Source organism: Gymnogyps californianus, chromosome 26 (assembly GCF_018139145.2).
Source record: "Gymnogyps californianus isolate 813 chromosome 26, ASM1813914v2, whole genome shotgun sequence".
NCBI classification, from domain to species: domain Eukaryota; kingdom Metazoa; phylum Chordata; class Aves; order Accipitriformes; family Cathartidae; genus Gymnogyps; species Gymnogyps californianus.
In genome coordinates, this window is record NC_059496.1 from 486,026 (window position 1) to 505,703 (window position 19,678).

Sequence of the window (19,678 nt, forward strand, 5' to 3'; positions counted from 1 at the left end):
TGAGCGGAAAGTACCTGTTTCATGGCATTTTGGCACCTGAACAGTCTGGCCCTGCGGGCTGGGTCCATTCTCTGCAGCAAAGCAGGATTGTCACTGTGCCCCAGATCTGTGGTTTCTCCTGCAGCTCCCGAGGACCTACCTGAGGGGGGGTCACAGTGAGACCCCAACTCTCAGCACTGCTGCCCCGACGCTGGGCAGAGCATGCCTGTTTAAAGTCCATGGGAGAGCAACCTTATTTCTCTGAGGCTGGGCTCACTGCTCCTGGGGGCTGGGCACCCTGCAGTGAAAGTCCATGTCTCATACCCCATTTTGGTTACAGGTGTTATTGCCAAGGGAGCAGCCAAGGCACCATCTCCTGGCCCTCACTGCCTGTGCATGGCGGTGGACAGGCCTGTGCCTCCCCAATGCCATCAGCACAGGGTGGACAGAGGCACCAAACACCCCAGGAGCAAGAGCTGGGCACCGGCCCTACCAGTCCCACCTCAGCAGGGCTGTGCCTGACCTCAGCAGCTCCAGGTTCCCTGAGCTGAGGCTCTGCTCAAGCCACTGGTGGTGGAAGGAGAAGGACCTGGAGACAGGGTCAGGTAAGAAATGTCATTCCTCCAGCTGGGAGACCCACAGCCCCGCTCAGGCTCGTCCAGCTCAGACACCCCTACCTGCTGGCACAGAGGGGTGCTTCCCACATGGTATGGGATCTCCACCTGGAGACAGGACAATCTCAGACCCTTACCCCTGGAAAGCCACCAGGCCAGTGTGGCTCTGGTCCCACAGGACACCTGGGCTGGACCAGCACCCTCACACCACATCTCTCACTGCAGCCAGAAAGGATTCCTAGTGTGCTGCTGACCTCTGTCCCCTGCCTGAGATCTCCCCACAGACACACTCTGTGGGGTGGGTCTGTGGTGCAGGGCAGTGACCCGATCTCAGGTCCAGCACAGCTGCCTGCTTCTCCTCCAAGAGGGGGCTCAGCAGAGGCTGCGCACATAGCCCTCCTCACCTCACAGCCAAGCCCTGGGTGGGCAGGGCAGGCCCACAGGGTCGGAGAGGACCAGTGCCCCAAGCTCTAACCCGCACCTGCCTGAGGCTGGGGATTCAGGGCAAAAACACCCCATGGAGATGCTGGGGATTGAACCCAGGACCTCCCTCATGCAAAGCGGGCGCTCTTCCACTGAGCTACATCCCTTGACACTCGCCAGCAGGAGAGACCCTCTCCTCCCATAACGTGTCTATGACAAGCACAGTCCTGTTGTCCCTGGGTGCCCAGGGACCTCTGCAGAAAACAGCACTTGAACCCTTCTGAGATGGGGGAAGTCAGGACAGCCTCTCCGCTGGGGTCTGATTTTGGCACAGTGCTGCACTGCAGAGCGCAGCCCCTTCAACGTCTCTGCAGGGCAACGGGGCAGGAGGAGGCTCTTGCTCAGGCACTTCTCCCATGCTCTGGCCCACTCCAGGGTGGGTTGATGGAGAGGAAAACAACCCTGAGCCTCCTCTGACGCCCAGGGCAACACCCCTCTGGGCCACATCTGTCCCCAACTCCACAGCAGGAGCCGTGCAACAGGGTGAGGGAAATGCCCTCCCTGAGGGGAGGTGCCCCCAGCCTCTGATGGCACCCCAGGGCATGTGGTGGAGGAGACATGGGGGCAGAAATCTTACATCCCCCTCCTCCAGGCACTGGGCCTCTCCCTGCACCCCTCTGTCCCCCACCATCCCTGGAGGTGAGGTGAAGGGCAGGCTTCCACCTCCATGGGGCTGCGCATGTGGCTTGGGCTCAGGGACCTTCCCACTCCTTCAGCACTGAGGCCTGTCCTGACAGCAAAGCAGTGCCCTGGGACAGCCCTGGCTGGGGTCTCTGTGGCAGGGTGGCTGAGCGTGTTCAGCTGTTAACTCAAAGGGCGATGGTTTGACCACACGCAGGGACGGTGTCCCCATGGTGGTACAGCTGGGGCAATTGTGTTGCCCAGTGCCATAGATTTTTCCCAGTGCCGTAGATTTTTTCCCTGCTGAGCCCCTGCCTGGCAGAGAGGGTTTGGGGCAATCAAAACCAGACCACAGTCACCGTGAACTTCTGGAGTGGTTGAGTGGAGCTAAGGGGATGGACTGCTCATCTATTCTGCTTTGCACACATGGTCCTCAAAGCCATCCTCGGCAATGACTCTCCCATTCTTGCTCAAGAAAACCTAGAAGGACTCTTTTGGAGAAATGACAATCCTGCAGGCACTACCCCTGTGGCCAAGTATTTGCAAGCTCATGCTCAAAGCTGGCAAGACAGTAACTTTGCTTGTTCAGATGGTTCTCCCTCTCCCCTCCTCTCCCTTGCGCTCAGGCACAACAAAAGCCAGACTTCCCTGGAGTGCATGCCTGGGGAGCCGGCTATGAGGCAGCAGAACTGCACGGGGTTAGAACATGCACGTTGCTGTGGGACTATAGGCCAGTCTGTGCCATTCCTTGGCCTGACTGGGTGACTGGGGAGAGGCTGAGACTGAAGACAGAGGGAGATGTCCTGGGTCAAAGTTGTCACTGTGTTCCTGATGGGCGAGAAGGGTTCTGTAGCAGCAAGAGGTTGCAAGAGGGGAGCCCAGCAGCTTGTTGGAGCTCATGAGCAGGTCTTTCTTCCTCTGGGCAGGGACTGATGGCTGTGAAGGGCTGCAGCTGAGCTGGACACTCCAGTCTGGTGGGTGAGCAGATTTGGGTATGGAAACTGGGGACAGCTGAGACACTTGTGCTGTGAGCCCTGGGTTTGGTGCTGAGAGATGGAGAACACAGAAGCATGTGTGATGCTCAGGAAATGCAGAGGGAGGTAAATTTGGAGAGTAAAAATGACATCCAGTGGTTGAACTGGGGCTGTTTGGAAGTCACCGTGTGAGAGTTGGTGACCTTCCATGCTAGACCCCAGGGGAGGCACGGCTGGCATTTCTGTCCCGACCTGTGCCCCTGCAGCAGCAAGGAGCCAATGCAGAGGGATGTTCATGTGGGGCCCCCGAGGGGTCCCCCTGTGCTGCGTGTCTCCCTGCTGATGCCCAGAGAGGAGCACATCTGTGTTTCATCAACCATTGCAGCAGGGGGGCAAAGGGGGCCAAGAAACTCTGCTCAGGACAGCTTGTGACTGGACAACTCAGGAGCCAAGGCACCACAAGGGACCATCCTCAGCATGGCTTTGTCAGCTGTCCCTGGCACATCAGAGGTCTCGCCGTGACAGACCTCTGGAGGGAGGATGCTGCCATTCAGGCCTCAGCGCCAGGGAGTGCCTCTCCCTGGGACTGGGGGCGGTGGCCTCCCCCATGGGCAGTACGCTCTGCTCTGGGAGAGCATCCTGCTGGGGCAGGATGGAAGAAGGCAGATAGGTTCTGCAAACATCAAAGGGAGAAAATCATTGCTGAAGCCCGGGGTTGAACCAGGGACCTTTAGATCTTCAGTCTAACGCTCTCCCAGCTGAGCTACTTCAGCCCTGCCCCAGCAGCCCTTGTCCCAATTCCACCCCTGCCAGGCCACAGGCTGGCACACACGAGGAGAGCTCCTTGGGGACATTCCCAGGAAAAAGCTGTGCCCAGCACCAGGCACAGTGGACCTGGCCTCTCCCTGCCTCCATGGCCAGGTGGACTCCAGGTGTGGGGTGGGTGCCAGCTTCCAGTAGGAGTGAAGGCAAGTGGGCAGGCCAGGCACATGCAGCTGCAAAGGCTGAGGGTGGAAGAAGTGTGGGGTTGGTGGAAGACCTCTCTCATAGGGAAGAGAGGGCCCAGGGGAGGCAGAGCTTTTGCTGGTGCCTTAGGCTTTTGCTTCATTCTTGCATGAGCAAGAGTCTTTTGTTCAATGTTTGGAGATGATATTTAGGGGGAAAGAAGGCTTGAAAACCTCCAAGGATTGGGACTGCACAACCTCTCAGGGCAACCTCTTCCAGTGCATAAGTGACCTCACGGTTATGACCTCATGGACCTCATGGTCCTCATCTCCTGCCTGAACATTCTTTCAACTTTTGTCCCTTGCCTCTCATCTTCCCACCATGCACGATGATGAAGAGCCTGGCTCTATTTTCTTAATTGCCTCATAGGTACTGGAATGCTCCTACGAGGTTTCCCAAAGCCTTCTCATCTCCATACTGAACAGTGTTCCCTCAGCCTTTCCTCAGGTGGAAAGTTCTCCAGCCCCCTGCACACCCCCCACACCTGACTGTACTGGTGCCCCTTCACTGAACTTGCTCCAGCTGATCAATGTCTTTCCTGTACTGGGGGCAGGAGGCCCCCAACTCAGTGCAGTAGTGCGCGTGTGGTCTAGCGAGCACTGAATGGAGGGGGAGAATCCCTCCCCCTCATCTCCTGCCCATGCTCCTGTTCATACAGCCAGGACACTGTTGGCCTTCTTGGCTGCTGGGGCTCACTGCTAACTCATGTTGCCTCAGTCGCCAAGGCGAGAAGCTCCGGTGCTGGCACGATCCGCAGCGGAGTGCTCTAGCGCAGTGCACAGGGGGGTTTCCTGGACCGGGGGAACCTCAGGGGGAGCCGAGAGAGCCTCCAGGAGCCCGCAGCTGGCAGAACAGCAGCTGACGAGACCTGGGCAGGGCCAGGAGCAATGGCGGCCAAGTTCCCTCACATGTATAAAAGAAGCCCTTAGGGAGCACTAGTGACCAGGAGCACCGTGAACAGGGCAGGCAAACAGGGTGTGGCATGTCAGCAAGGGCGTGGCATGGCAGATTGCATGGCAGTTCACACGGAAGGGCGTGCAGGAAGGGCGCTGAAGCTCTGCCAGCTCGACCAGGGAGCGATGGTATCCACCCGGCAGAAAGCCATGGCCTCTCTAAACTCTGCACCCACCACGACTCACGCAGGTCCCAGACAGAGCTCCGGTGGGAACATGCTGCCACCCAGGTGTCAGGCTGCAGGGTGTGCCCTGCTCTTCTGCCAGCATCGGACAGCAGCAGTGAGCACACCTGTGGGAGGTGCGCCCAGCTAGAGGAACTACTCCGCTTAGTGACAGAGCTCCGGGAGGAGGTGAGTAGGTTGCAGAGTATCAGGGAGTGCGAGAGAGAGATGGACTACTGGAATCGCACCCTACCTTCCCTGGGACAGGCCCAACAGGCAGACAGGACGCATGAGATGGAGGATTCCCTATCCTCTCTCCGCCTGGCTGAACACAGGGACTTAAGGGATAGGGGGCAACGGCGACAAGTTCCTGCCCAGTACAGCAGGCGCATCTCCTCTCTGACGAGACCCCACCCTCCCAGATGCCCTTGCACAATAGGTACGAGGCTCTGCAAGTGGCACCGAACAATAACAAGGACGATGGTTCATCTAGCTTGGAGGTGTCGCTGAGGTTAAGTCGGCCTACACCCTGCGTCAAAACTGCTTCCATAAAGAAAAAAAGACGGAGGTAGCAGGGCTCATTGGAACAGCTTTAAACTAGAGTTGAAGGGGGAAAGGGATAAAAGCAGGCTCCCTAGAGATAAGCCTTTGGGCAGCACACCAGTGTTTGATGGAACAATGGGCTAGCGAGGTCCTTTGGTCTGCCATCTCAGTGGAGGTAGGGGATGGAGATCCATGTGGCAGCAAAGATGGAAGGGTTATGGATGTGTTAGAAACCACGGAAGCGCCTGAGAATGGTCACGTAGGAATGATGGCTTCTCCCCCCAAAAAGGGGGCGGGATTGATAGCCCAACTGAAGTGCATCTACATCAATGCAAGCAGCATGGGCAACAAACAGGAGGAGCTGGAAGCCATTGTGCAGCAGGAAAACTATGATCTAGGTGCCATCACAGAAATGCCATGGTGGGATGACTTGCACAACTGGAGTGCTGCAATGGATGGCTATGAACTCTTCAGAAGGGACAGGCAAGGAAGGAGAGGCGGTGGGGTAGCCCTGTATGTTAGGGAGTGTTTTGACTGTCTAGAGCTTGATGATGGTAATGACAGGGTTGAGTGTTTCTGGGTAAGAATCAGGGGGAAGGCCAACAAGGCAGATATCATGGTGGGAATCTGTTGTAGACCACCCAACCAGGATGAAGAGGCAGACGAAATATTCTCCAAGCAGCTGGGAGAGGTCTCACAAGCGCTAGCCCTTGTTCTTGTGGGGGAGTTCAACTTACCAGATGTCTGCTGGAATGCAGCAGAGAGGAAACACTCTCGGTGGTTCCTGCAGTGTGTGGAAGAGAACTTCCTGACACAGCTGGTGAGGGAGCCAACTACGGAAGGCCCCCACTGGACCTGTTGTTTGTGAACAGAGAAGGCCTTGTGGGTGATGTGATGGTTGGAGGCTGTCTTGGGCATAGCGATCACAAAATGATAGAGTTTTGGATTCAAGGAGAAGTAAGGAGGGGGGTCAGCAGAACTGCTACCTGGGACTTCTGGAGGGCAGACTTTGGCCTGTTTAGGAGACTGGTTGACAGAGTCCCTTGGGAGGCAGTCCTGAAGGGCAAAGGAGTCCAGGAAGGCTGGGCATTCTTCAAGAAGGAAATCTTAAAGGCACAGGAACAGGCCATCCCCATGTGCCGAAAGACGAGCCAGCGGGGAAGAAGACCGGCCTGGCTCAACAGACAGCTTTCGCTGGAACTCCGGGAAAAAAAGAGTTTATGACCTTTGGAAGAAGGGGCAGGCCACTCAGGAGGACTACAAGGATGTCCTGAGGTTATGCAGGGAGAAAATTAGAAGGGCCAAAGCCCAACTAGAACTTAATCTGGCTACTGCCATAAAAGACATGAAAAAATGTTGCTATAAATACATTAGCAACAAAAGGAGGGCTAAGGAGAATCTCCATCCTTTATTGGATGCAGGGGGAAAGCAGAGTGACAAAGCATAAGGAAAAGGTTGAGGTCCTTCAAACCTTCTTTGCTTCAGTCTTTAATAGTAAGACCAGTTGTTCTCTGGGTACCCAGGCCCCTGAGCTGCAAGACAGGGAGCAGAATGAAGCCCCCATAATCCAAGGGGAAATGGTTAGCGACCTGCTAAACCACTTAGACACACACAAGTCTATGGGGCCGGATGGGATCCACCCAAGCGCACTGAGGGAGCTGGTAAAAGTGCTCACCAAGCCACTTTCCATCATTTATCAGCAGTCCTGGCTAAGTGGTGAGGTCCCAGTTGACTGGAGGTTAGCAAATGTGATGCCCATCAACAAGAAGGACTGGAAGGAGGATCCAGGGAACTACAGGCCTCTCAGTCTGATCATGGTGCCAGGGAAGGTTATGGAGCAGATCACCTTGAGTGCCATCACACGACACGTACAGGATAACCAGGCGATCAGGCCCAGTCAGCATGGCTTTATGAAAGGCAGGTCCTGCTTGACTAACCTGATCTCCTTCTATGACAAGGTGACCCGCTTAGTGGATGAGGGAAAGGCTGTGGATGTTGCCTACCTAGACTTTAGCAAAGCCTTTGACACCGTTTCCCTCAGCATTCTCCTGGAGAAACTGGCTGCTCATGGCTTGGACGGGTGCACTCTTTGCTGCGTAACAAACTGGCTAGCTGGCCGGGCTTCAAAGAATTGTGGTGAAAGGAGTTCAATCCAGTGTTGGCGGCTGGTCACAAGAGGTGTTCCCCAGGGCTCAGTATTGGGGCCAGTTCTGTTTAATATCTTTATTAATGATGTGGATGAGCGGGTCGAGTGCACCCTCAGTAAGTTTGTAGACGACACCAAGTTGGGCGGGATTGTTGATCTGCTTGAGGGTAGAAAGGCTCTACAGAGGGATCTGGACAGGCTGGATCGAGGGGCCGAGGCCAATTGTATGAGGTTCCGCCAGGCTAAGTAAGTGCTGCGTCCTGCACTTGGGTCACAACAATCCCATGCAATGCTCCAGGCTTGGGGAAGAGTGGCTGGAAAGCTGGCCAGCAGAAAAGGACCTGGGGCTGTTGGTCGACAGCCAGCTGAAGATGAGCCAGCAGTGTGCCCAGGTGGCCAAGAAGACCAATAGCATCCTGGCTTGTATCAGAAATAGCGTGGCCAGCAGGACTAGGGAAGTGACTGTCCGCCTGTACTCGGCCCTGGTGAGGCCGCACCTCGAATACTGTGTTCAGTTTTGGGCCTCTCACTGCAAGAAAGACATTGAGGTGCTGGACTGTGTCCAAAGAAGGTCAAAGAAGATGGTGAAGGGTCTAGAGAACAGTCCTGTGAGGAACAGCTGAGGGAGCTGGGGTTGTCTAGTCTGGAGAAAAGGAGGCTGAGGGGAGACCTTATCGCTCTCTACAACTACCTGAAAGGAGGTTGTAGTGAGGTAGGGGTCGGTCTCTTCTCCCAAGCAGCAAGGATAGGACAAGAGGAAATGGCCTCAAGGTGCACCAGGGAAGCTTTAGATTGGATATTAGGAAAAATTTCTTCACCAAAAGGGCTATTAAGCATTGGAACAGGCTGCCCAGGGAAGTGGTTGAGTCACCATCCCTGGAGGTATTTAAAAGACATGTAGATGTGGCATTTAGGGACCTGGTTTAGTGGTGGACTTGGTAGTGTTAGGTTTACGGTTGGACTCAACGATCTTAAGGGTCTTTTCCAACCTAAATGATTCTATGAGTTGATGATTCTATGTCTACAGCCTATAGAGAAAGAGGTGCAGGTGTGGGACACCATCGGATAGCCTGTGGTGGAGATGCTAGAGGGATGAAGAAAGTCTGAGAAGCCCCCAACACAGATCAGCTCTTTCTTCCCTTGGCTCTGGCTGTTGTCTCTGCCACTGATGCCTATGATCAAGCACCTTCTCCTTACAGCGCTAGGGTCTCACTGCCTCTCCTTTCCCACCTGGGAGCCTGGGAGGGATTGTACCGTAGTCCTGCTCTTGGCATTGCACATCCCCACACCACACTGCCCCAGGAGGAGCAACATGTGAGGGAAAAGGATCTCCCTTCTCAGGGGCTGGGGGTCAGGGCTTGGCCTTTTGCCTTCAAGGAACACAGCCAGCTTTACTCAGAATCTGTTCCTTTACATTGCCTTTGTCTACTTGTCATTGCTTTCTCCTGTTTTCTGCTCTAAGCAGCCCCTGGGGAGGCTTTGTCCGTAATGTCCCTCAGTGGGACTCATTAAGGCTCCAAGAAACTTTGGAGCTGGCATCTGACTTTGACTTCTTGAGAAGTTTCTTCAACTTCCTCTCAGTGTCTGAAGTTCATGGACTCAGCACGAAACCCACCGGAGGGGTCATTAAAATGCCTTGGGCTGCTCCTCTGCTGCCAGGCTGTGCCGGACTCCTGGGAGGGAGGGAGCTCATGGCAAGTGGGCAGCACTGCAGAGAGACAGCTCTGCCCAGGAGCAGCTCCTCTGCAAAGTGCAGCAGGGCTGAGGGCCCTGCCTGCAGGCACCGAGGGGAGAGGAGTGAGGCAGAGAAAGGTTTAAAGGCAGTCAGGAGTGGGGCAAGTGCTGAGGGCTCAAAGGAGGAGAAATCTTCGGGGCCCTTGACACAGTAAGTCTCTGGGTGCAGGGCAATGCAGCTGCAGTTTGTGGAGGGATCTCGTAAAGCTGGCATGGCCCACAGGAATCTCATTCCTTTATAGAGGAGGAGGACCTGCTCCAGAGCAGGGATCCCTGCTGCACCATCAGAGGACAGGGCATGACCGCTGCCTTCTCCCAGGGATGGCTGCAGGGCTATGAAGCTGGGTGTGCAGCCAGGGGTGCCCAGGGCTGTCCTTCAGAGCAGGGCCCTGCACCCCAGGGGGCTGTGTGCTGGGCAGGGACTCTGCCGCCTGCCAGGGTCAGCGCTCAGCCTGCCCGGGGAGCTCCCCATGGCGCTGTGGGGAGAAGCTGTGGGTGGAAGGAGAGACCCCCATCAGGGCAGGGTCCTTCTGCTGTCAGGAGGGTGCTGCCTGGCTCAGGGCTGCTCACAGCTGCACATCACCCCCACGACACTGGCAGAGGCAGCTTTTCAAGAAGCACATCAAGGCAGGGGCTACCTGGAAGGAAAGGTGCTTTCCAGGGTCTGTGCTTTCGGTTTCCTGCTGTGGCTGGGGGGGAACAGCAATGCGGCTGTCAGGTTTGGGCAAGAGAAGGAGACTCCTACAGCATTCCACTGACAGATCAGTAGGTCTTTGAGGAACTGGATCAAGTTCCTTCACCCATTCATTGGCCAACAGAAAGCTCCCTCCTCTCTTCAGGGTTTTTCTGACCTGACTTGCCAACACAGAGATGCCCCTGGGCAGGAGTAAACAGGAGGCAAGAGGAGGAGGAGGAAAATGGAGGCAAGAGCAGGATGAGGGAAAGGAGGCAACAGGAGGAAAGAGAAACCAAAAGGAGAGAGAGCAGGAAGAGGCAACAGGAGGCAACGGGAGGTGAAGGGAGACACAACAAGAAAAAACAGCAGGCAACTTGAGGGATAGGCAACAGGAGGAATCAGGAGGAGGAGGCAACAGGCAGCAACAGCAGGCAAGAGGAGAAGGTGGCAACAGAAGGAACCAGGAGGCAATAAAAGGAGGAGGAGGAAGAGGCAAGAGGAGGCAACAGAAGGCAACAAGAAGAGGGGGAGGAGAAGGAGGAAAGAGGAGGAGGAGGCAAAAGGAGGAAACAGAAGACCACCGGAGGAGGAGACAACAGGAGGCAACAGGAGGAGGAGAAGGCAGAGGAGGTGAAGAAGCAACAGGAGGCAACAGAAGGCAACAGGAAGAAGAGGCTAGAGGAGTTTAGCTGGATGATCAGGCCCAGATGTTCTCAGTGGTATGGAGTCTTCCTGGCAACCAGTCACTAGCACCATCCCTGAGTGACCAGCACTTCGGCCAACACTGTGGAACATCTTTATTATCTCCCGGTATGATGGGATGGAGCTCACCTTCAGCTCCTCTGTGGATGATGGCAAGCTGGGGGGAGCCTTTTAGCTACCTCATCTACTTCAACCTGCCTCGAGCAGGAGAGTCAGAGAAGACAGTATTCAAGTCCCTTCCAACCTGAGTTATTCTGTCATGCAACAAGTCTTTCCTTTGGAGAGTTCATTGAAGGTAGAATAGGCAGAGGAAGGAGAAAAGACAGAGAGGCAGAAGGAGAGAGAGAAAAATTGCCAATATAAATACAGCAGTTCCTCTGAGCAATGTTTCTCCGTTTGAACCATTGGTAACAAAATGTATTGTGGGAAGTGGCTGCATAAAACTCTTTCCATAGAGCAATAATCAGCTTGCTAATACATACCCTTGGTGCTGCTAATAAAAAAACTATGAAAAAAATAATGAAAAGGTTCATTAAAAACCTGCAATGCTGGAAAGGAAGACTTTTTCAGCTATTACATTGAGTTCTTTTATGCCGAAGTTACAAGTTTTTGGGGAAAATCTACATTCAGGGCTTGATTCAGTTATCCACACAGGGGTGGCCACTGCCCTGGGGTAGCTGAAGCACCCATGTGTCCCAGGACATATGGGAGCCCTTCTGGAGCATGAGCTGGTATGGAGGCAGAGTACCTCAGGGGTGGTGGAGGGCATCGCCTGCCTCTAGCACTGCTGGGCAGGCTGAGCAGTAACCTCTACAGCACAGCAGCACATGCTTGGCTGTGAGGTCACTCCTGACTGGCCAGCAGTGGGGAGAAAGATACTTGCAGTCTTGAAAGCCATTACAATATTGTCCCCAACAAGATGAAAGCTTTGGGGAGGTCAAGGGTAGCTGGGACGAGAGAGATGGGAGATTTGGGGGAGGGAAGAGGGGTTTGGCCAACAGAGAGGAAAGCTTTTGAAGAGGAAAGATGTGTTCAGGTAATTTTGATGCCACTGCAACACTGACTGTGAAAACATTCATGTTAGGCCTTTACCCTGTTTCTAACCAGGAACCTTAAGCCCTAATCCTCCCCTAAACTCTACCCTTCACCCTGACAGGAATCCACTACTCTAATCCCTAACCTCAAACCTTACCTCTAAACCAAAGCCCAAACCCATAAACTCTTACTCTCACCCTATTACTCACTCTCATTCCTAGCTTCTATCCCTAACATTAAAATGCTAGCCTTGACCCTAACCCTCACCCCAGCCCTACACCAAACCCTAATCCACAAAGCAAGCCCATACCCTAACACTAAACAGACGCCCTCAGCAGAACACCAAACCCTCCCCCTAAGCCCAACAGGGCTGAGGTCTTTGTCCTCTTGCCCATGGCAGTCGCCTCTGCTACCGAGGCCTACCAGGAGAAACTTTATTTTGAGGCTCTGGACTTTGTTTCTTCCTCACCCCTTCTTGGGGAGGCTGGGAAGTGTTGCACAGTTTTCCTACACTTGGCATTGCTCATCCTCACATCCCACTGCCCCCAAGAAGAGCCCTGAGCCACTCGTGAGGGACTGGATCTGCCTTCCCAGGGCCTGGGGGTCAGGGTTTGGCCTTTCTGCTGCATAAAACAAAGCAAGGGTTTTCTCAGCATTACAGACACCTGCACAGTGTCTTTGCCTACCTGCAAGCACAGCCTCCAGTTATCTGCTCTAACGAGTCCATGGGGAGGCTTTGCCAGTAATGGCCCTCAGTGGGACCAATCAATGCTTCAAGGTTTTTCTTCTGGCTTTGACTTCTTGAGAGGTTTGTTCAGTCTCCTCTCATCATTGGAGGTTCATGGACTCAGGGCCAAATACACCATGGGGCTCATTAAAATACAGAAAGGCCTAACGAGCTATTTCTCTTCCTGTAATTTTCTTCAGGTCTTCAAGACCTGTACAGCTAATTGGAATCATTTCATAGTAGAGTTAAAGAGGAAGATTTCAAAGTGCACCTAATAAAAAATACATTTTTTAAACATTCGATTTTATTAATTTCAGTTTAGAGAAGAGGTGATAGCAGCGTTCTCCAATTGATGTTGATGCAGAGTGTCTCCTCAGGAGGTCTGGGCAGGCAGGAAAAGCAGTCCCTTGAGGTCTGACACTGTATGGACAACCTTGCTCCTCACCTCCCCAGCCTCCCCATTTCTGTCATTGGCCACCTGGGACTTGTTTCACTTTGCCTTCCATCAGACTTCTCTGAACTCTGGGAGCTGAATGTTACAGCTCCCTTGCCCCATCTCCCACCTGCTTTCCTTAGAGAACTGGCTGCACACAGGCACAGAAGCATTTTTCCTGTTTGCAAGCAAAGAAAAGTAAAGCATGATAAAGTTTCCTAAACAATAAAACGCACTCCTGAAGCATATGCTAAGTACAGGATATCTCTACTGAGGTTGCCTTTCTGCAAGGGATGATCTTATGAGAAATGTTCTAGACAGACAGACACAAACCAGCAGATATAAACATAAGGAAAGAATTGGCTAAAGAGACAACTAGACTCCTGAAAGTCAGGCAAGCTTTAACTCCCTGAAGCTCAAAGCAGCAGCACAGGTGAGAGGTATCTGAATGAAGAAAGAGTAAATGGAGGAGAAAACTGGAGAATAATGGAAAGGGCCTTTGTCTAGACAGTCTACTGAAAAGATGACTTCAGAAATGGTCATTGTATCAGGACAGGGGAAAGTAAGTGAAAGATCAGAGAAATTAAACACAGCGTATCACAGGCAGAATAGTGGTAATGAAGCCACAGGGAAAGATCGATATTTCTGTGGAATATCGCTTTTGAAAGGTCATGGGATTGGTAGAGGTGTCTTGTGAGTGAGGACAAGCAAATGTTGCACCCATCTTTGAAAGAGGCCAAAAGTGCCACCCAGGGATCCACAGGCTGTACAAGCTCATCTTGGTGAGCACTAAGCCATCGATATCTCTTGGGTGACATTTCTGGGACCTTTAAAGAGAAGAAGGTGTCCAAAAGCAGTCAGCATGAACTTTCAAAGGGTAAATCCTGCCTCACCAATCTGACTGCCTTCATGAGGAAGTAATGGCATTTGTGCAGGAGGGGAGAATAGCGGCTGTTGTTCACCGCAACTTCAGCAAGATTTTTGACATGGCCTCCCTCGATATTCTTGTACCCAAGTTAGGCCATTACAGTCTGGAAGGGCGGACAAACAGATAGGTAAAACACCAGTTGGAGGATCAGGCCGAGAGTGCAATGGTGAAGGGGTCATACCCTACCTGGAGACCACTGGGACATACTGGGGCATGATGAGGCAGCACAGGAAACTCTGCTGGGCCCTGTGCAGTTTAACAGCTGTATGCATGACCCAGAGGAGGCAACTCTCACCATGTTTAGCAAGAACAAATGCCCGATTCTGCACCTGGGAGGAAATAATGCCAGGCACAAGTATGGGCTGGGAAAGGAGTGGCTGGAAAGCAGCCCTGCAGAAAGGGATCTGGGGGTGCGGGTCGACAGCAGGCTCAATAGGAGTCAGCAGCATGCCCTGGCAGCCAAGAGGGCAAACTGCATCCTGGGGTGCATCAAACACAGTATAACCAGCCGGTCAAAAGAGGTGATTATCCCGCTGGATTCAGCATTGGTGCGGCCTCACCTTGAGTCCTGTGTGCAGTTCTGGGCCCCACCATTTTGAAAGGATGTTAAGATACTTGAATGTGTCCAGAGGAGGGCAACCAAGCTGGTGAAAGGGCTGGAAGGAATGTCCTGTGAGGAGCGGCTGAGGACACTGGGCTTGTCTAGTTTGGAGAAAAGGAGGCTGAGGGGCGACCTCATTGCTCTCTACGGCTTCCTGAGGAGGGGAAGTGGAGAGGGAGGTGCTGATCTCTTCTCCCTGGCATCCAGGGACAGGACGCGTGGGAATGGTTCAAAGCTGTGCCATGGGAGGTTTAGACTGGATGTTAGGAAGCATTTCTTTTTCACACCTGGACAACGGGGCTGATGGCTCTCCCAGGGCAGCCCTGGAAGGAGCTGGGACAAGGTGTTCATTCCTCAGGAGCCTGTAATTTGGGTTCCCACCTGCCACTGTGCCTCTGTGCTCTTCTCAGGTTGTGGAGATGGGTTCTTGATGAGCTGGTGGCTCTCCTGTGATGGGCCTGGGAGCAGCTGGGGCAGGGTATTAACTGAGTTACTCCTCCTGCCATTGTCAGTGCCTTCTTTGTGTGTGCAGATGAGCTTCTTATCGCTTAACCTAACACAATCCAACAAGAACATAAATCTCCTGAGGCATCTGTATTTGGAGGTTACATACATATGCATTGGTGTTGCTTAAGATATGAGAGCAGACCATTGGAATTGCTGTCCAGAAATGCACCAGAATTAGGGGAAAAGCTGCATTGTTGCACGGGCAATGGCTTCATTCAGGGCCAGTATCACAGTCTTGTTTCTAAGACTGTAGATGAACGGATTTAAGAATGGGTACAGGACAGTGTGCAGCAAAGCTACAACTCTGTTTGTCTCCAAGGAAACATCTTCTGAAGGACACACATAGAGAGCAATGCAGCTCCCATATCCAATGGCCAAGGTGATGAGATGGGAAGAACAGGTAGTAAAAGCTTTTTTCCTCCCAGAGGCTGCTGGAAGGTGTAGAATACAGAAAAGGATGCCCATGTAAAATGCCAGAGTTAAACATAAGGAACCCAGTATGACCAATGATGATAAAGCAGAGTCTATTTTCCAAAGCAGGCTAGTGTCAGAGGAGGACAATTTGAATAAGGGTGAGTTGTCACAAAAAAAATGGTGGATCTTGTTCGAGCCACAGAAAGTCAGCTTGTAGAGGAGGACCAGACGGTAAGTCGAGAGCGTGATGCCTGTGACCCAAGTGGCAACAACCAGGTGGATGCAGAGCTGAGGCTTCATGATGGCAGCATAATGCAAAGGCTGGCAGATGGCAACATAACGGTCAAAGGACATGACAACAAGTAGAACAAGCTCTGTACCGCCCAGAGCAGAATAGAAATAGCATTGGGCAAAGCAGCTGCTTAGTGAGATTGTTCTCTTACCAGAACTCAGGATCACAAACAATTTGATGCTTGTGGAGGATGTAAACCAGATTTCCAGGAAGGACAGATTGCTGATGAAAAAGTACATGGGGGTTTGCAGGCGGCGATCCACACACACGAGGAAGATGATGGTTGCGTTCCCCATCACTGTTGTCAGGTATATGAGCAGAAGGACCAGAGAGAGAAAGAGCTGTAGGCTTTGATCAAGCCCCGAGAAACCCTCTAGGATGAACTCAGTAACTGCAGTTTCATTTTCTGCTCCCATGCTGAATTTCAGTTCATCCTGCCGAGACAGGAACATGGCAAAAAGCAAGTGTGATAATTTCACAGTCTGGATGAAAAGTTCGGTCCTTCCTTTTCTGCTTCTTTCCTTTCCCGCAATCTTCCTATATAACACACAGAGAGAGAGCCCTTCAAGCATTGCTCACACCCTGATTTTTATGTTGTACATTTCAGTTAGAGTCCTCAGAGCATTTCCTGTCTTCTTTCCACCTTTTTCAAACACTCACAAAGGATTCTTTCTCCAGGACAGAAGATTTTAAAGAGGCTGTTAGCTATTTCACCCCATTCCTGGGAAATTCCAAATTCACTCAGACCTATTGCAAACATCTGTCACACCTCTGTGCCAAACTCATCTCTTCTATTGCACAAATGCTAAACCATCAAATCAAATCAAATCAAATCAAATCAAATCAAATCAAACCAAACCAAACATGTATGTTGAAAGCTATTCTTTCTACTTTTCAGTACTTGCCTTTTTGGACTAGGAATCCCTGAGAATCTGTTGATTTCAAAAGAAGTAATGTCAAGCATCTCTTCTGTAATGCCCTGCTTTCTTCCACAGCTTCTTGCTCTCTGTTTCTTCAGCAAAGGGGGAGGGGGTAGAAGAGGGACCAAGTATAACTTGCCTTCTTTAGTACTCAAAATAATGACTGAAATTTATTACGGTTCCACACAGTCTCATCTGACATCCATCTGCACTGAAATGCCGTTGTTTCGAAACAGCTGCTCATTGCTATGACTATCAAATGTCCTGACCTAAAGGCAGAGCAAGAGAAGAGTGTCTGCAAGAGATTTGTAACCTTTCTTTTGCATGCCAGTTATAGGTTGGGAGGACCCAGCCTCTAGCGTTTTCTCTTGTCTCCACTGACTGCAGAGGGAGCCTTGGGAAAACAAGTTCTCACAGGCACCTGCAGCGAAGTAGATGAAACTCACTATTCAAGTCTCAAATCGCTGATTTATTATTATTTTTTAACATCAAAATACTTATCTAACAGAAGGAAGCACAAGAAGAATCTATGCACTAAAGACTGATGTTTTTCCCTTCATCTTTACATTTGTTTGTAGACCTAGAAAGGAGCAGAGCAGATGGCTCCAGACCCAGGATGATTCCAAATGCAAGGGGAGGAGAGGGAGGGGAGGAGAGGGAGGGTTTGAAGGAGTGAAACAAAGCTTCTCCACAGATTGTGTTGTCCCCTCAGGCTCTGTCCCAGGGCACAATGGGTAGCACTTACACAAGGAGTCAAATGGGAAGTTCAGTATAGGGCAGTGCTCCATGTTTGCATTGACATTTTAGCTTGGGGCTCAGGCTAGTCTTAGATCCCAAATGCCCGGCGTGTTCTTTGCCTCTAGTCTGGCATAGGGGAATCTCTGCACTGGGTTCGTCCAGAAAACTTTCTGAGACTAAGCTGCTGGCTGTATTTGAGCAAAAGCTCAAGCTCCATCACCTACAGCAGTAGGAGCACAGTGAATCAGTGAATCAGAGGTGGCAGTCCCAGTTTCCATTGTCTGGGTCAGTTCAAACACTCAAAGGGTTGTGTCTTCTGACTCTGTTGGCTGACACCTACATTATCTAAAACTGTTCTTCTCCTGAATGCACTTCCTTAGAGGAACCTGCACATTTGCAGACAGCTTACAACAAAGCAGCTTCTCTTCAGGCCTCACATGGTCAAACATGCCGCTAGCATTTGCGATAGTGAGTGAAGAAATATAGGATATGCAGGTGAAGGATATGCAGGTGAAGAAGGCCTTATTGTGGCTTTGCACAGAGGTTATCCTCAGGATGATGCATATAATGCAGGCATAAAGCACAGAAGACAGTGTGAAGGAGCTCAGCAGCACAGCGGAGGAGAGAGCAATGCTCATGTTTCATAGGAGCTGGTGCCCATGCTGGCTGCTCTCAGCAAAGGGATGATGCCGCAGAAGAAGCAGTCTCTACATTAGGCACAGAGGGTCTAATGGCATACAAGACGGTGGGGCTGAGCATGCATAGAGGTGCCATTCCCCAGCAGCTAAAGATGAGCATGGAGCACAACCAGGAGTTCGTAAGGACAGAGTAGTGTGAGGGGTTGCAAATGGCCCTGCAGGAATCGAAACACATCACAACACATAGGTTGTAGAGATATAAACTATGCCAATACAAATTGAGAAGATCCTCTGAGCAATGTTTCTCCACTCAAACCATTGGTAGGTATCATGCTTTAACCCTGGCCAGCAACTAAGCACCACACGGCCGCTCGCTCACTCCCCCGCTCTGGGATGAGAGGAGAATCGGAAGGGTAAAAGTGAGAAAGAAGCTTATGCGTTGAGATAAAAACAGTTTAATAATTGAAAAGAAATTTTAAAAAGAATTCTAAGGAAAAGAGGAAAATACAACAAAGAGAGAAGAAAATAAAACCCAAGAAAAACAAGTGATGCAAATGAAAACAATTGCTCGCTACCAGCTGACAGATGCCCAGCTAGTCCCCCAGCAGCAGCACCCCCACCAACCTCCCCCCTAGTTTTATTGCTGAGCATAACATCATATGGTATGGAATATCCCTTTGATCAATTGGGGCCAGCTGTCCCAGCTGTGTCCCCTCCCAACTTCTTGTGCACCTCCAGCCTACTCTCTGGTGGGGCAGTGTGAGAAGCAGAAAAGGCCTTGACTCTGTGTAAGCACTGCTCAGCAATAACTAAAACATCCCTGTATTATCAACACTGTTTCCAGCACAAATCCAAAACATAGCCCTGTACAAGCTCCTACGAAGAATTTTAACTCTATCCCAGCCAAAACCAGTACAGATGCCCATCTACAAGAAAAGCCAGAAGGAGGATCCGGGGACCTACAGGCCTCTCAGTCTGACCTCGATGCAAGGGAAGGTTATGGAGCAGATCACCTTCAGTGCCATCACACAACATGTACAGGACAACCAGGTGATCAGGCCCAGTCAGCATGGCTTTATGAAAGGCAGGTCCTGCTTGACTAACCTGATCTCCTTCTATGACAAGGTGACCCGCTTAGTGGCAGAGGGAAAGGCTGTGGATGTTGTTTACCTGGACTTTAGTAAAGCCTTTGACACCGTTTCCCACAGCATTCTCCTGGAGAAACTGGCTGCTCATGGCTTGCACGGGTGCACTCTTCACTGGGTAACAAACTGGCTAGCTGGCCGGGTTCAAAGAGTTGTGGTGAATGGAGTTCAATCCAGTGTTGGCGGCCGGTCACAAGGGTTGTTCCCCAGGCCTCAGTATTGGGGCCAGTCATGTTTAATAACTTTATCAATGATCTGGACGAGGGGATCGAGTGCACCCTCAGTAAGTTTGCAGATGACAGCAAGCTGGGCAGAGGTGTTGATCTGCTTGAGGGCAGAAAGGCTCTACAGAGGGATGCATTGATGGGCTGAGGCCAATTGTATGAGGTTCAACCAGGCTACATGCCAGGTCCTGCCCTTGGGTCACAACAACCCCATGCAATGCTGCAGGCTTGGGGAAGAGTGGCTGGAAAGCTGCCTGGTGGAAAAGGACCTGGGGCTGTTGGTTGACAGCCGGCTGAAGATGAGCCAGCAGTGTGCCCAGGTGGCCAAGAAGGCCAATAGCATCCTGGCTTGTATCAGAAATAGTGTGACCAGCAGGACTAGGGAACTGATTGTCCCCCTGTACTCGGCACTGGTGAGGCTGCACCTCGAATACAGTGTTCATTTTTGGGTTGCTCACTGCAAGAAAGACATTGAGGTGCCT

General features: G+C 51.9%; 1 protein-coding gene and 2 non-coding genes across 3 annotated transcripts; all 3 read right to left on the minus strand.

Annotated features, from left to right (window-relative positions):
* Positions 1-1,111: 1,111 nt before the first annotated feature.
* On the minus strand, positions 1,112-1,183 carry TRNAA-UGC (transfer RNA alanine (anticodon UGC)). Its single transcript has one exon. It is a non-coding gene; the product is annotated as a tRNA-Ala (tRNA).
* A 2,188-nt stretch (positions 1,184-3,371) lies between these two features.
* Positions 3,372-3,444, minus strand: TRNAF-GAA (transfer RNA phenylalanine (anticodon GAA)). The gene has a single exon. It is a non-coding gene; the product is annotated as a tRNA-Phe (tRNA).
* Positions 3,445-14,999: 11,555 nt separating this feature from the next.
* Positions 15,000-15,947, minus strand: LOC127026028 (olfactory receptor 49-like). The gene has a single exon (XM_050911142.1). The coding sequence runs from the start codon at positions 15,945-15,947 to the stop codon at positions 15,000-15,002; it is 948 nt and encodes a 315-aa protein (XP_050767099.1).
* Positions 15,948-19,678: the final 3,731 nt, after the last annotated feature.

Coding starts and splice junctions, on each gene's coding strand:
- LOC127026028 (XM_050911142.1), bottom strand. CDS start 15,947: ATGGGAGCAGAAAATGAAACTGCAGTTACTGAGTTCATCCTAGAGGGT.